Source organism: Rhipicephalus sanguineus, chromosome 6, assembly GCF_013339695.2.
Source record: "Rhipicephalus sanguineus isolate Rsan-2018 chromosome 6, BIME_Rsan_1.4, whole genome shotgun sequence".
Taxonomy (NCBI): Eukaryota; Metazoa; Arthropoda; class Arachnida; order Ixodida; family Ixodidae; genus Rhipicephalus; species Rhipicephalus sanguineus.
Window position 1 is genome coordinate 170,829,805 of NC_051181.1, and position 15,819 is coordinate 170,845,623.

General features: G+C 53.8%; 1 protein-coding gene across 1 annotated transcript in view; it reads left to right on the forward strand.

The window, feature by feature from the left end:
- The window catches only part of LOC119397040 (activating signal cointegrator 1 complex subunit 3), a 623,467-nt gene that overhangs the window by 43,453 nt on the left and 564,195 nt on the right, over positions 1 to 15,819 (forward strand). Inside the window, exon 6 of the mRNA XM_037664465.2 lies at positions 11,640 to 11,770. Coding sequence (XP_037520393.1) covers positions 11,640 to 11,770 — 131 coding nt within the window. The remainder of the gene's footprint in view (positions 1 to 11,639; positions 11,771 to 15,819) is intronic.

A 15,819-nucleotide genomic window follows, 5' to 3' on the forward strand; every position in this document is an offset into this window, starting at 1 on the left:
ATACATATATTGCGTCGCTCGTACCATATATGTAACGAACGATAAGTGCTTACTAACCTTCGTTGATGCTATGACTACAGGTTGGAATAGTACTTAGAGCGAAAAAAGAAAGGAGCAGTACAAGGAAGGAAATGCACAAACCAGCGCTCACACACCTCTGAAAGTTTATTGCACGCGTGAAAAAAAGCATATATACAAAAATGGAGTGCGTCGCGCGTGTCCTAAAGAGGCACAAGAAGTCAAACAACCAAGGCACGTGCTTACAGTCGATTAATAAAGTTGAATTCCTTGTCTTGTGACGACTGAGAAGGTTGACTGACACAAAGTGTGGCGTTAATTGTCGCGTTTTCTCGCGTTGTCTGATGAGGTTGATGGTACAGAATTACGTACTGTGCTTGCGAAGATGGGGTTACATTTTCATGACTGACATATCGATGCGAGATGAGACGGCTCCATTCAATAAATTTCGATGCTCGCTGAGGCCGACGGCTAGCGTCTGTGGAGATAGGTTCGCACTAGGCTTACCTACGAGCGCGACCGTGTAGGGACGCGACGTTCTCCACTGCCGCTGCATGCGACGACGCTGCGGCCGGGTTCGTCGTTTTCTCCGACACGGCGCAGAAACCACGCACGAGGCAGGGTAACAGCAACAACGGGTTTATTAACCCAAGATGCAGCACAGTACGACACTCATGGGCTTGCAGGCCGTATAGGGAACTCCGCAAGACCGAGCAAGTACGCTTGCCAGCGGCGCTAAGACTACCACACAAAGGGCAGCGGTCGAGCACACGAATGAGAAGCCGCCTGCTAGAGCAGCGCGTCAACCTCTCGTGCTAGCCTGAGAGCATCTGCCGCCACGAGCGAATCGTCGGGCGCATCTTAGCTCGTAGGAGAGGAGGATGTCACCAGCGGCCCAATGGGGAATGGCGCTGCGTTGTGACGTAGGCCCGCGCAGCGCGCCAGCATAGCTTGCCCGGACATGCCAGCGCGGGACGGAGCCGACGCTTGGCTCGCCCAGACAAAGTGGCGCCCTGGCCGCCATCTTGGCGATTGCCGGTGCCTAAGTGCGCCCGGGCTACGCGGCCGGCCCGCGCGCGGCAGCTGGGGAACGAGGCGCCAGGTAGGAGGACGCTCTCGATCCCCACATTCCCCCCTCCTAAAGACCGAGGCCAGCCTGTGAAAGAGGCTGTCCGAGGCCAAGTGGCAAGGTCAGCTCAGCCGCAAGGGGGCTGGCCAACGGGGCAAAGTCCAACAGGGGGGTGTCGTCTTCCTGAAGGTACAAGTCCAAAAGTCGGCCATGGCCACACAAAAGTTCCACCAAAAGTTCCACCACAAGGGAAGAGCCCACCGCCGGGAAGAAGGTCCACAGCCCAGGAGGAACGGGGGCAAGACTGCACAAGGGCGGGCAGCCAGCCCGCTTGAAGTTCGCCGGACTGGAGAGGTTGGCAGCCGGGAACGTACGAGGCGTGGCTGCCAGTTGCGTGCGGCAGCCCACTGCCGGAAGGCGCTAGGACGGGGGCCACACAGGAACAGCAGGCCGGAACAGCAGGCAGCCAGGAACGGAGGCCGGAGCGACCACGCTCGGGCCTGGGCCAAAGCTTGAGTGGGCGGAATAGCCGCCGAGGGTGGCTACCGAAGCTGCCAGGTGTGTAAGGCAGGGTGGAGGTGACTGCAGGGCAGGTGAGTACCAGGTCCCAGCTGGAGGGGCCAGAGAACAGCAGGCCACAGGCTCAGCGACAGGCTGGGCGGCCCAGTAGAGCCAGGCGCAGGGAGACGACAGGGCGACGCAGGAGTGGACAGAAATGTCCCCGGCATAGCCGGCTTGCCAAAAAGGGTGCCTGCCTGACGGTGCTGCCCAACAAAGGGGGCGCTTGCCAGGTTATGGCTTGGACAACACGTCAGAGGGTATTTTCGGCCAAGAGGGCCTTCTACCACTTCCCGACGTGTGCCGCCGCACCTTAGCGGTTATTCTCCATTCAGTGTCATGGTATGGAATAAAGTCCAGCTACCTGTCAGTGGGAGAAAGGTTGCTTAAGTGCGTTTCCGCAGATTGTACCGATGACGTGGCTTGGAGCCAGCCTTCTCACGGTTTTCCTGCGGTTCGGTGACCGCCTCCCCCCCTCCCAAGTCGTTGCTGCGGGCAACGAAAGGTTTGAGGTCGGAGACGTTAACTGGACCGCCGACTTGTCTCCCTTGGGAGTCAGCCAGCCTGTACACCAGAGGCGACACTTTGGTCTGCACTCGGTATGAGCCCAACCACTTGGCCGACAGGGAGGCAGAGATGCCTTTGGCAGCGTCACTCAAGACGTGATTGCGCCTGAGGACGAGATCGCCGACATCGTAGTGCACTTCCCGATGCGACCGGTCGTATTGAGCCTTCTGTCCAGCTCGCGCTTTTGCCAGGTTGGAACGCGCCAGGTCGAGGGCTGCGTCCATCCGTGAGCGCAGTTCCGCCGCGTAGCCAGACGGGCCGGCTTTTGTGGCGCACGCCCCGCTGCCGCCCCGCAGAACGTGGTCCATGGGGTTAGGCAGCTCTCTCCCGAAGTTGAGGAAAGCGGGCGTGTACCCGGTTGAACGGTTCACCGTGGACCGCAAGGAGAAGCCTATCTCGTTAAGACAGGCATCCCAATCCCTGTGTTGCTGCGCAAAGGCGGTCAGCAAGGGCTTGAGGTTTCGGTTTATCCGCTCAGTCGGGTTGGCCTGTGGGTGATACATGGTTGTTTTGCGGTGCTTAATGCCAAAGGCAGCACATGCATCCACAAACACCTTGGCCGTGAAATAGGACGCATTGTCCGTGATCAACTCCGCCGGAAAGCCAAAGCGGGTAAAGACCTCGGTCAACTTGTCCCAGATTGCGCGTGCCGTTAGCTTCCGAAGGGGAAACAGCTCGACCCACTTCGTGAAGTGATCTGTGACAGCCAGGAGAAAAACATGGCCTCTCCGGCTTCTTGGGAAAGGTCCCATAATGTCACAGGCCGCGACTTGCCAGGGTTGTTGGCTGTCGATCGGCTGCATGAGCCCGGGAGGCTTGCCCCCACGAGGCTTCACGCATTGGCACACGCGGCATGAGCGGGCGTAGTGAAGGGCATCACGCTTCATGCCAGGCCAGGTAGCAGAGCGGCACAACTTTTGAAAAGTCCTAAGGCCACTCGCATGTCCGGCCAACCGCGAGTCGTGGAAATAGCCGAGGGTGGCTTTCCTTAGACTGCGGGGTATCACCACCTTGAAAGACTCCTGGGGAGCTACATCATATGGGACATAGCGCAGGAGAACGCCATCAGCATCAAGCAGATACGAATCCAGCGTGCCCGCAGCAATACCAGTCTGCGTCCGGCACTCGGCGCCGACAGCAATACCAGCTGCCCGTTTGCGCCCGGCGGCTTGACCGCCCCGCTCCTCTTGGGAGCTCAGCTCTTTGAGCCCGTCAACAATTTGCTGACAAAACGGATCGTCCTGCTGTGCCTTAAGTAGGTCCTCTCTGCTGAAGACGATACCGGCGGACGTTACAGGGTCTACCAGGTATGCGTCCTCACCCGAGGCGGTTCGACTCGAAAGTCACTGCGCCGTCGGGGTTCGCGCCTTTCGACCCATTGGAGCCAGGGGCCCCTGAGTGTACTCGTGCGAGTGCTCTTGGGAGTGGCGGACATAAGTGTCAGACGCCAGAACGGGGGCACGCGACAAGGCGTCGGCCACGACGTTTGAACTCCCTTTCCGGTAGCGCACAACAAAGTTGTACCGCTGCAAGGTCAACGCCCAGCGCGCGAGGCGGCCCGAGGGCTCGCGCAAGCGCTTAAGCCAGGTGAGTGCCATGTGGTCCGTCTCCACCACGAATGGCACGCCGTCGACGTAGCAGTCGAACTTCCAGAGAGCAAAGACTATAGCGAGACATTCCCGTTCAGTCACGCTGTAGTTGCGCTCGGCGGCGTTAAGTGACCGGCTCGCAAAGGCGACTGGCCGGAGGACTCCGTCGTGCTCCTGAAGCAGTACCGCTCCGAGACCCAGGTCGCTCGCGTCCGCTTGGACAACGAACTCCCTGTTGAGGTCGGGCAGCTTCAGATCGGCTGTGGCCACTACAGCTTGAGATAGAGCCTTGAAGGCTCGCTCTTGCTCTGGCCCCCAGCTCCATCGTGCCGACTTTTTCAACAGTGCGGTCAAGGGCGCTTGGAGGTCCGCGCAGTTTGGGATGAACTGCCGGTAGTAGTTCACCATGCCCAAAAAGCGCCTCAGGCCCTGAATGTTCGCCGGCGTAGGGTACTCCACAATGGCACGTACCTTCTCCTCGCACGGCAGAACGCGACCGCTCTCGATGGTAAAGCCCAATAGCGAAATGCGAGTCTCAGCTATTTGAGCTTTCTTCGGGTTCAAGGTCAACCCGGCGGCACGCAACCTCTCGAGGACGTCCTCCAAGTGGCGGAGGTGCTCCTCGAACGTTCGAGAGAAGATGACGATGTCGTCGAGGTACGCCATGGCGTGTTGCCATTTAGCGTCCCCGAGAACGCGGTCTATCAGTCTCTGGAACGTAGCTGCAGCTCCAGAACAGCCAAACGGCATGCGGGTAAACTGGTACAAACCTCTGTGGGAGGTGAACGCAGTTTTCTCCGCGTCAGCCGGCTCCATCTGAACCTGCAGGTAACCGCGGCTAGCATCCAAGGTGCTGAAGTAGCAAGCACCGCCTAGCGCAGCCACGATCGAGTCAACGTTAGGCATAGGGTAAGCATCCTTCCTCGTGACCTCGTTCAGCCGGCGGTAGTCCACACAGAGCCGGTGAGAGCCATCTCTTTTGGGGACCATTACCACCGGTGAACCCCAGGGACTGTTTGAGCGTTGGACAACTCCGGTCTCAATCAACTCATCCAATGCCTGGTCAATTGCTCTCCTCTTTGCCGCACTGACGGGGCGAGGATTGCGTTTCCACGGTTGTGCGTCGCCTGTGTCAATCCGGTGCCTCACCAGAGAGGTGCAACCCGGGCGTTCCGTGAACATGTCACTGAAACGTGTCAACAGCGACGACAGGCGTGCCTTCTCATGTGTCGACAAGCTGTCCGGCAAAGGCGGCAGCGAGCGATCCGAGCTGCTGCTTACCGGGGTGGTCACCGGCGTAGCCGAGACATCGTCCACCACGGTAGCGCTATGCTCGAGAGAAAGCGGTAGGCACGGACCGTTTTCCGCCGCGCCGGCCAAAGGGCCAGTCTTGGCGCCGGAGTGAGAGACACGGGCCGAGGGGGCCACGGTGGCCACGCTTTGTCTCCTCTCCTCCTGCTCTCTCGTGGCGCCCGGCGACTTACGGGCAGCCGAGACCACGGGAGGTGTAGCGAATGGCCGTAGGGCGCCGGAAGGGCCGTCACTGTAGCCTCCGCTCGCGACGTCTATCACGATACCCGTGTGCACGAGAAAGTCGCGACCAAGAATCACGGGCACGGAAAGACCCGGGAGATGCACGAAGCGCTGTCGGCACGCGCGATTCTCCCAGCGCACAACCAACCGCGCAGCGCCGCACGAGGTGGCGGTACCGCTGGCGAGATGGAAGGCAGTGTCGCAAGCTCGAATGCGGACAGAGCGGTCGCGCAAATGAGCCATAACCTCTTCGCCGAACAGCGAGATCGAAGCCCCGCTATCCAGCAACGCCGCAAACTCTCGACCAGCGATCGTAAGGGCGATGAACGGCGCCGGCGTGGCTGGAAAGTCATGTCCAGCGCGACACGCCATCGGTGCCAGAGGTTGGGTTACACCACCATGCTCTCGTACTGCTGTAGCCGCCGGCGAGGGGGAGCTCACCGACGTCTCGTGCATTGGGGCACGGGGGTTCCGTTCTCGTTCGCCCTGCAGTGCGAAGGGGCACGCCCGGGCGTACGAGTACGGGTCGAGAGCGCGGTCCGAAACGTCCGGCGCGTCTCGTTGCTCTCTCACGGCCGAGGCCACCTCGTGATTAGGGGGATTACGGGGTGACGAGTCACCACCAGCCCACGCACAACGAGGCTCGAGAGAAGCGGACGGCGGCGGCGGCGGGCGGTAGGCTCTCGCCGCCAGTATGTCGCCCTGAATACGCTTCGCATCGGATGCCAGCTCGTTTAGGTCACGATAACGGGCGCTCCGAAGGTAAGCGGCGAAGGTTGAATGAGCCTGACGAATGGCTCGCTCTACCTTCTCAGCGTCTGATGCCGTAGGTTTGGCAAGGAGGTAGAGCTCCTGCAAAGCCCGAACGTACTCAAGAAGAGATTCGTCGGGATGCTGTGTGCGAAGCTCTAGCTCGCGACGCATGCGGCGATCGTAGTCGGGAGGAAGGAATTCGCTACGGAAGAGCGCCCTAAACTCCTCCATCGAACGAGCTTGGTGGCCGACAAGTCGGTACCACCGCGCCGCTTGGGCTGTCAGCGATACAGGCAATATGCTGCCGAGCATAACGCTGTCGCTCAGCCCCATCGCCCGCTGATAGTGGTGCAGCGCCTCGAGGTACTCTGTGGCACTCATGCGGTCCGAATAACCGCTGTACTCAGGCAGAGGTACCCTTAGGCTACTCGGTGCGCTTGGCTGAGGGGACTCGAGGTCTCCCTTTAAAGCACAAGGCTGCGAGCGCGCCGCTTCCAACAGGACGTTTAGGAGCTGCGCCGCAGTTGCGTGCAGCGGCAATTGCTCCGACGCAGGCGCGGCCGTAACAGGGTCGCGCGCCTGTTCTCCGGCATGCACGTCAGACCGAGAAGGGCCAGTAAACGGCATGGAGGAGAGTAGGGTATCCGCTCCGACTGGTGCATGAGGCCTCACGCGACTGGCGAACGGATCGACAGTGGAGCACGGTGGCTCACGTTTGCCGAAAGCGTCGCCTACACGAGTCTGAGGCATGCGAGAGTCGGGAAACGCGGTGACGTCGGCCAAGCGAGCTGGCTCGCGCACGACGTTGTCAACCCTTTGCGCTCGCGACCACGGCGGGTCAGGAAGCGCGTTCCCGCCAACACCTGAGTGCCCCCGGTAGGAAGGATAGGGTGCGGCGATTTGAGCTGTCAACCGTGCTGCTGACGGGGAAAGGCCAGCGAGCGGAGACTGCGCCGGGGACGGGCCCGTAAGCGCGTGAGTCTCGAACAGCTGATACAGCCCGTTACTGGCTTGGCTAGGACTGTGGTCCTCGTTCAAGCGGCTCGCATCACTGTAGGGGGGCCCGAAAAAGGGATCTCTCCCGGTGAACGAAAGCAGAGGGTCGCCAAGAGGGCCGTAACCCGTGCTGTCGCAGCCGTCCGCCTTGAACGAGATCAAGTCCGTCGCCACAGGATCGAACAGGAACGAGCGCCTCGAGGGGGTCTGCTCTGAAGCCATGCGGAAACCAAGTTGGGTGCCAGTTATGTGGAGATAGGTTTGCACTAGGTTTGAGATAGGTTTGAGATAGGTTTGCAGGCCGTATAGGGAACTCCGCAAGACCGAGCAAGTACGCTTGCCAGCGGCGCTAAGACTACCACACAAAGGGCAGCGGTCGAGCACACGAACGAGAAGCCGCCTGCTAGAGCAGCGCGTCAACCTCTCGTGCTAGCCTGAGAGCATCTGCCGCCACGAGCGAATCGTCGGGCGCATCTTAGCTCGTAGGAGAGGAGGATGTCACCAGCGGCCCAATGGGGAATGGCGCTGCGTTGTGACGTAGGCCCGCGCAGCGCGCCAGCATAGCTTGCCCGGACATGCCAGCGCGGGACGGAGCCGACGCTTGGCTCGCCCAGACAAAGTGGCGCCCTGGCCGCCATCTTGGCGATTGCCGGTGCCTAAGTGCGCCCGGGCTACGCGGCCGGCCCGCGCGCGGCAGCTGGGGAACGAGGCGCCAGGTAGGAGGACGCTCTCGATCCCCACAGGGCGACGGGCAATGCCTGACGTAATTGACTGATTTTAAAAATAAAGTTTTCTCTCTCTCTCTCTCTCTCGCTGAGGCGCGTATTAATACATCGACCAGTCTGGCCGACGTACATGTGGACGCAAGAAAGATCAATTTGCGGTTAACTCCTACACAATTTACAAAACAATTGGCATGCCTCTGACCGCATTTTTCTTTGCCCACCGCAGACCCCTGCGACCTTAATGCGACTAAGCTTATTTAGGGCGGCATACACAGCCTTCACCCCCCCATCGCTTCCCTACGTTCTTCAAGGCTATGCGACTTCTTATACATATGTGGAATAACTGCAATGTTTCTAGTTTCTTCATTATTTACGGATGCAGGACATCCGTGTTAATCTTTCTTTACCATGCGAACAGATTTTCAAACCGATACAACGATACGCAGGATATCCCGCCTCTTTGATCACTTTGCAGCTGGGAACTACTGCTCATCTTATGTTTTCTTTTTTCCAAATGCCGTGCGTAATCATGACATCACAATTCCTCGTTTAATAACATTCGAATTCGCCGACGCGAAATTAAACACAGATTTTGCTGAAAGCAGGCTCTAGTGCGCGCAAACATGCTCCGCAGTGAAACTTAAAAGCATGTATCAAGAAACTGCAAAATATCAGAGTGAGCAAGGCATCTCGCAAGCGAATTCTAGTCCCATCCTTTTTTCTTTAAACACGTTTAGAATGTGCTCACTTCTTTGTACAACGCTTGACTTGTGAATTAAAATCAAATAATCACCTGGATACCTGAACACTGTAACACCTCTCTACGGTTTGGTTGAACCCGATCACGAGCCGCTATGGCATTAAATGCCATGGCGGCTTGTGAACAAGTAATCATTGAATAAATACGAATTCGGTGTTCCAGCTCACATTGCTCACGATAGCACGTTTTTACTGCATGTATCGGCACGTGATAACCCGCATGCCGCTTAACTGCTACATCCACTCGGTAATACCTACACTGACTGCATCATTCCTTTCGCATTTCATGCGTAGAGATACATTCAGGTGCGTTCAGACATGTGTAGTATTTAGGATTTAATAATGGTCAATCAGCGGCGACGCGTTTTTTTCGTTTGTTGCTCCCACGGCGCCAATGAGCAACGAGCGACGGAACAGCTGGCGGGCCCGCCGTACACACTTTTCCCACAGCGCTTCGCGCGCCCGCAGGGGGTTCTGGGATTGCTTGAAAAAGGTCTATTGCAAGTGCACCAGCTCCAAAAGACAAACAGCAGCTATACTCAGTGTTGGTACTCATAAATAACTGTGGAAAGCTTGTTCTGAATCTCTCATCCATACTCTTTCCTTTGAACAAGCTCTCGAGTAAGGACGAACCGTGGCAATGGAACGCCGCTTGTCAAAGTGCGTTTGTTCAAATAAAAAATTGGCTGTCGTTAAAGCCTATTCTGATTCACTATGACCCCAGTTTGCCATTGCAGTTGTCATGCGACGCTTCCTCCTACGGGATAGGCGCGGTTATGTTGCACATTTGTCATGGCCAAGTTCACCCAATAGCTTATGCTTCACGCACATTAACAAAGGCTGAACAAGGTTACAGCCAATTTGAGAAAGAAGCATTAGCGCTTGTTTTTGGAGTCAGGAAGTTTGATTACTACATTTACGCACGGAGGTTTGTGCTGCTCACAGATCACAAGCCACCTGAGACGATCTTTGGCCCCAAAACTGGCATTCCTGCCGTCACAGCTGCCAGACTGCAACGCTGGGCAGTCACACTTTCTGCATATTCCTTATCGTTGCAGTTTCGCCCTTCGGCGCAGAACGTGGACGCTGAGTGCTTATCGCGCCTTCCAATCCAGCAACCGGGAACAGACGAGGCAAAAGAAACCTTTCTGGTTTTATGTTTCGACAGCATCCCCGTCTGCATTAAACGCTAAAGAAACAGCATGGAATCCAGTTTTCTGACAAGTAGTGCAGCGCATCCGGTCAGGCTGGCCTTTTAACGTATCTGCGAATCTGAAACCATTTTTCTGTGGGAAACTAGAGCTTTCCTTATAGCAAGGGTGTGTCGTGCTGGGAATGCGGGCGGTGGTACCACAAAAATTCCGGAAATTTGTCGTAGATGAATTACACGAGGGACATCCGGGAGTGATGCGCACGAGAGAGCTTGCAAGAAGATGTGTGTGGTGGCCAAATATCGATCGTGACATAGAGGGATGTGTCGGGTCTTGTCATGCATGCGTAGACCCAGCAGTTTGCCAGTGAAAGTGCCACTCCATCCTTGGTCCTGGCTGACGCGTCCGTGGCAACACCTGCACGTGGACTTTGCAGGTCCGATAAAAGGTATATCATACTTAGTTATTGTTGACGCCCATTCCAAGAGGCCAGAAGTATGCCCCATGAACACCACTACTCCAGAGGCAACCGTTGCTTGCATTCATGAACTTTTCTGCAGATTTGCATTTCCAGAAACACTTGTGTCCGACAATGGAAGCCCGTTTATTTCTGCAGAATTCCAAGCCTACCTCAAGCAAAGGGGCATATGGCACGTAAGGACCGCACCGTATCACCCAACCAGCAACGGGCTGGCCGAGTTTTGTTCAGACTTTGAAGTTGGCGCTCCGCAAGACCAGTCCGAGGACAGCCTGTGAGGAGTTAGCTTACTTCCTTCTGGCGTATCATAATACGCCTCGTGCTACGACAGGGGAGGCCCCTTCCACTTTGCTCCTGGGGTGACGCCTGCGGACCACACTAGACCCAATACAACCAGCGATCGAGAACAGAGTGCTCTAGAACCAGTTTGACGAGGCGAGGCCCCACCCGTGTCACGACAACGTATTTGCTGTAGATGATGCCGTTTGTGTGCGCAATTTCCGATCGGGACCAAAGTGGCTGTGTGCAACAGTTCTCGCCTGCACAGGACCAGTGTCGTATTGTTTGATTGTAGTGAACCCGCGTGGTGTGTTCCAGTGGGTGCGTCACCAAAATCACATCCGCAGCGATAACACCGACGTCACCACGGAGTTCGATCTGCCTTTCAGTGGAAGATGGCAAGAATTTCCAGCACTGGTCCTGACCGCTTTGTGCCGTACACTTTCCGGACAATGCTTGGGGATCCAAATAAGTGTGGGGGGATGTCGCACACCTGTACACGTGTGCTCGCCCGATACTCTGTCACGTGGCCCATATCGCAACACCCTCGCCCACGATGTGAATAAAAGTGCTTGGCGCACGGCTGGGCGGGGGCACTCTTGGTTATCGTTATGTTGCTGGCATGCGAATAAAGCATGTTTAAGTACTGTGATCAGTGTCTTCATGCCCGGAAGCCCCGGAACACGACACCTGGCCAATAGCACCATCAGCCAGATAGCCCACTTGGATGGTGCTGCCACATCATAGGTAGCCAATGCATTCCTGGATAAGGGTATCCTTTTCATTGTGTGTTGCTTTTGTACTGCCAATAGGCAGACAAAGATGACAGCTACGGAGCTTAAAAATGTAGGATCACCTTTTCAAATGAAACGTGATGGCCGTGATCAGAGCGAGGAAACAACATATTCACCTTGCCAAGGCCTTACCATTTTAAGCATTGTTAAAGTTCTACTAAATTTCCAGAGTGATAAAATGTATGAGCTTAAAGAAAGGATTCCCAATATTGCATTTCCAAAAGGTACCGTCATTTTGATTTCAAGGACGTGGCTGCCCCCTGAAAAACTACTTTTTGCTCTGTATGTAGTGCTAACCTTTATTATAAACAAACACCGTCGAAGCTTTTTTTCCCATTCTCTTGTAACATTGCTTTGTGTTTTATTGCAGTCAGAACAAGAAAGGAATCTGATGAAAAAAATTCAGAAAGAGGAAAAGAGGATGGGACGCATGAAGAACACCGCCAAAGAGCAAGAGGACGATGACACACAGTTGAACGTGGAGTTTCTTCGTCGGCAGAAGTGAGTCATTCTTGGCTTAGCTGAAGCATCAGCTTGGTATTTCAGCAGCGTAAGAAGATACGGTGACTTGCATTGACCCCAGTTTAGGTATGCAGATGTGGTCTGTTTGCCATGAGACCACGTCTGTTTGCAGACGTGGTCTCATGGCTGAGGCTGTACCGCAACAGATGTTCACATCGAAGAGCACAACCCATTTTGGCTTTGCTGTTTAATGTTGGTGCTTAGGGACCATCATTTGCGTGCGTAGCTCATGTAGAAAAATTCACTGCATAAAAAAAGCAAATACAGTGTGACCGAAATTATACGAATTTGAGGCGACCGTGCAAAGCCGTCTTATAATTCGGGCTCCATGTAATCGAAAACTTAGCACGTAGGCAGTGATGCTCAGTCTTGCCCAAAAAGCAAGTACGAACCACTTGAAGCTTGCAGTATAAACCTGCACTGCCCCAAGGGAAGTAGATTAACTTATTTGAAAAAATATGACAGCCAAGCATTCAATTCAGGGAGTGTGACCGAACCTTTAGTCTCACTGTAAAAAAAAAAAAATCTCACCTGATGCGCATCTTCTATTTTGATAAACTGAGTCTGAAAATTGTCTGTGGGAAAGAATAGAGTAGGAAAACGAAACCACGTTAGAAGCGGCCTCTCCTCATAGGGGTCGGGTGCAGTGTCATGAAATGGCTGCGGAGCAGATTTTGTGCATCAATTTTATGCAAGTTTACGTAGATTCATATCAATGCCTCCTAACGACAGTAGACTCCTCTCAGCGAACGGGAAAACGGAATTTCTGCTTGATTGGACCATACGATTGGTTTCGTACTTGAATTCTGCACCCCTGTTCATCACTCAGTTAACAGAACTCCTTTTACACTGAAAATATTTCCCTGGACCCTTCAGGTTCCATTTCACGAGGCCTACTGCATAGTATGCCTAGAATGTGGCTCTCTTTTCCATCTTGTTGGAACCAATTGCGGAGGCTGCGTGTTGTGACTGGGCGCCGTGGGAGAGTGTTCGCCTCTCCAAGGCTTAGTCATGTGACACAACGTTGGCACCTGTGAGAGCTCTGCATGGTTACAAGGGAAGGCGCTGTACCAAAATGGAGGAGGCAAGGTTGTGGCTCAAGTTCCAGGCATAGTGGTTCATGCTACGCACAACTACGGCTTGTGTCTGTTCCAGATCAAGTGCAATCGGTGATGTGCCACTTTTTTTGCGAAAGTGCACATCATAGGTCTGTGCGCTGAGGATAGTGGTGTTATGTTGTTTTCTAGTGCAAATAAAGGGAGTTATTCAGCTGCATGTTGACCAGAAAAGGTTTTGGCGAGCCAAAAACAGAAAAAGATCAGACCTCAAAGCCTAGCTTGCTGGCAGTCTCGAGCAACTCCGTGTATCTCTAGCTTGTCTTGGTAACAGCCCTTGAATACATACACGCTGTCTCACATGACACTAAAGCGCAGTGATTTTAAGGCTGGGAATTTGCTGGCAGTGAAGATTAACGGCTGCTCAACGAGAGGCCAACACGTGGGAGTGAGGTTATTTCTGCGGTTGTACACTTCCAAATGAATTTAGATTGCCTAATGTTTTTAAATGACAAAACACGCATGTTCTTTGCTCATGAAAGCTTTACACTATCATGATGCTTTACGTTACATTTGAAAAACAATGTGGTGTCTGCCGCAAAGAATGACAGCAAGCAACCTTGTGTGCGGCGCCAGTTGCAGAGCCCTCGTCCAAGCTTTTGCCTCGCAGCTGTTTGGGCCAATGGACCTAACATTGTTATCCTAGGTGGAAATAGACATTCGAAATGCAAACGTCCCCACATTACTCGTGCATGTGCAGAACGAGCAGCATTCATTGGCAGCATCGTGTGCAGAGACCAGATTTGAAGGTCTCCTTGTGCAGAGCAAAAATCGCAACCCATGTGCAACAAAATCAGCATGTGAAACAGCCTGCTCCAAAGGGAATTGAACCAGACATACTATCTGGCATGCCATCAGTTCTCCTGCTGAGCAGTTGCAACAAGTATCGCTACATTGCCAGAGCAAGGGTCGACAGCAACTGACCCAGTCACACTCCAGAAAACCTGAAGAATTTATTGCATGCGCCAGACATTTCGTGTTCGATTAGCTTTCCGTACAAAGGGAATTGTACCATACATACTATCTGGCATGCCATCAGTTCTCCTGCTGAGCAGCTGCGGCAAGTATCGCTACATTGCCAGAGCAAGGGTCGACAGCAACTGACCCAGTCACACTCCAGAAAACCTGAAGAATTTATTGCATGCGCCAGACATTTCGTGTTCGATTAGCTTTCCGTACAAAGGGAATTGTACCATACATACTATCTGGCATGCCATCAGTTCTCCTGCTGAGCAGCTGCGGCAAGTATCGCTACATTGCCAGAGCAAGGGTCGACAGCAACTGACCCAGTCACACTCCATAAAACCTGAAGAATTTATTGCATGCGCCAGACATTTCGTGTTCGATTAGCTTTCCGTACAAAGGGAATTGTGCCATACATACTATCTGGCATGCCATCAGTTCTCCTGCTGAGCAGTTGCAACAAGTATCGCTACATTGCCAGAGCAAGGGTCGACAGCAACTGACCCAGTCACACTCCACAAAACCTGAAGAATTTATTGCATGCGCCAGACATTTCGTGTTCAATTAGCTTTCCGTCCAAAGGGAATTGTGCCATACATACTATCTGGCATGCCATCAGTTCTCCTGCTGAGCAGCTGCGGCAAGTATCGCTACATTGCCAGAGCAAGGGTCGACAGCAACTGACCCAGTCACACTCCACAAAACCTGAAGAATTTATTGCATGCGCCAGACATTTCGTGTTCGATTAGCTTTCCGTACAAAGGGAATTGAACCAGACATACTATCTGGCATGCCATCAGTTCTCCTGCTGAGCAGCTGCGGCAAGTATCGCTACATTGCCAGAGCAAGGGTCGACAGCAACTGACCCAGTCACACTCCATAAAACCTGAAGAATTTATTGCATGCGCCAGACATTTCGTGTTCGATTAGCTTTCCTTACAAAGGGAATTGAACCAGACATACTATCTGGCATGCCATCAGTTCTCCTGCTGAGCAGCTGCGGCAAGTATCGCTACATTGCCAGAGCAAGGGTCGACAGCAACTGACCCAGTCACACTCCATAAAACCTGAAGAATTTATTGCATGCGCCAGACATTTCGTGTTCGATTAGCTTTCCGTACAAAGGGAATTGTACCATACATACTATCTGGCATGCCATCAGTTCTCCTGCTGAGCAGCTGCGGCAAGTATCGCTACATTGCCAGAGCAAGGGTCGACAGCAACTGACCCAGTCACACTCCATAAAACCTGAAGAATTTATTGCATGCGCCAGACATTTCGTGTTCGATTAGCTTTCCGTACAAAGGGAATTGTACCATACATACTATCTGGCATGCCATCAGTTCTCCTGCTGAGCAGCTGCGGCAAGTATCGCTACATTGCCAGAGCAAGGGTCGACAGCAACTGGCCCAGTCACACTCCAGAAAACCTGAAGAATTTATTGCATGCGCCAGACATTTCGTGTTCAATTAGCTTTCCGTCCAAAGGGAATTGTACCATACATACTATCTGGCATGCCATCAGTTCTCCTGCTGAGCAGCTGCGGCAAGTATCGCTACATTGCCAGAGCAAGGGTCGACAGCAACTGACCCAGTCACACTCCATAAAACCTGAAGAATTTATTTCATGCGCCAGACATTTCGTGTTTGATTAGCTTTCCGTACAAAGGGAATTGTGCCATACATACTATCTGGCATGCCATCAGTTCTCCTGCTGAGCAGTTGCAACAAGTATCGCTACATTGCCAAAGCAAGGGTCGACAGCAACTGACCCAGTCACACTCCAGAAAACCTGAAGAATTTATTGCATGCGCCAGACATTTCGTGTTCGATTAGCTCTCCGTACAAAGGGAATTGTACCATACATACTATCTGGCATGCCATCAGTTCTCCTGCTGAGCAGCTGCGGCAAGTATCGCTACATTGCCAGAGCAAGGGTCGACAGCAACTG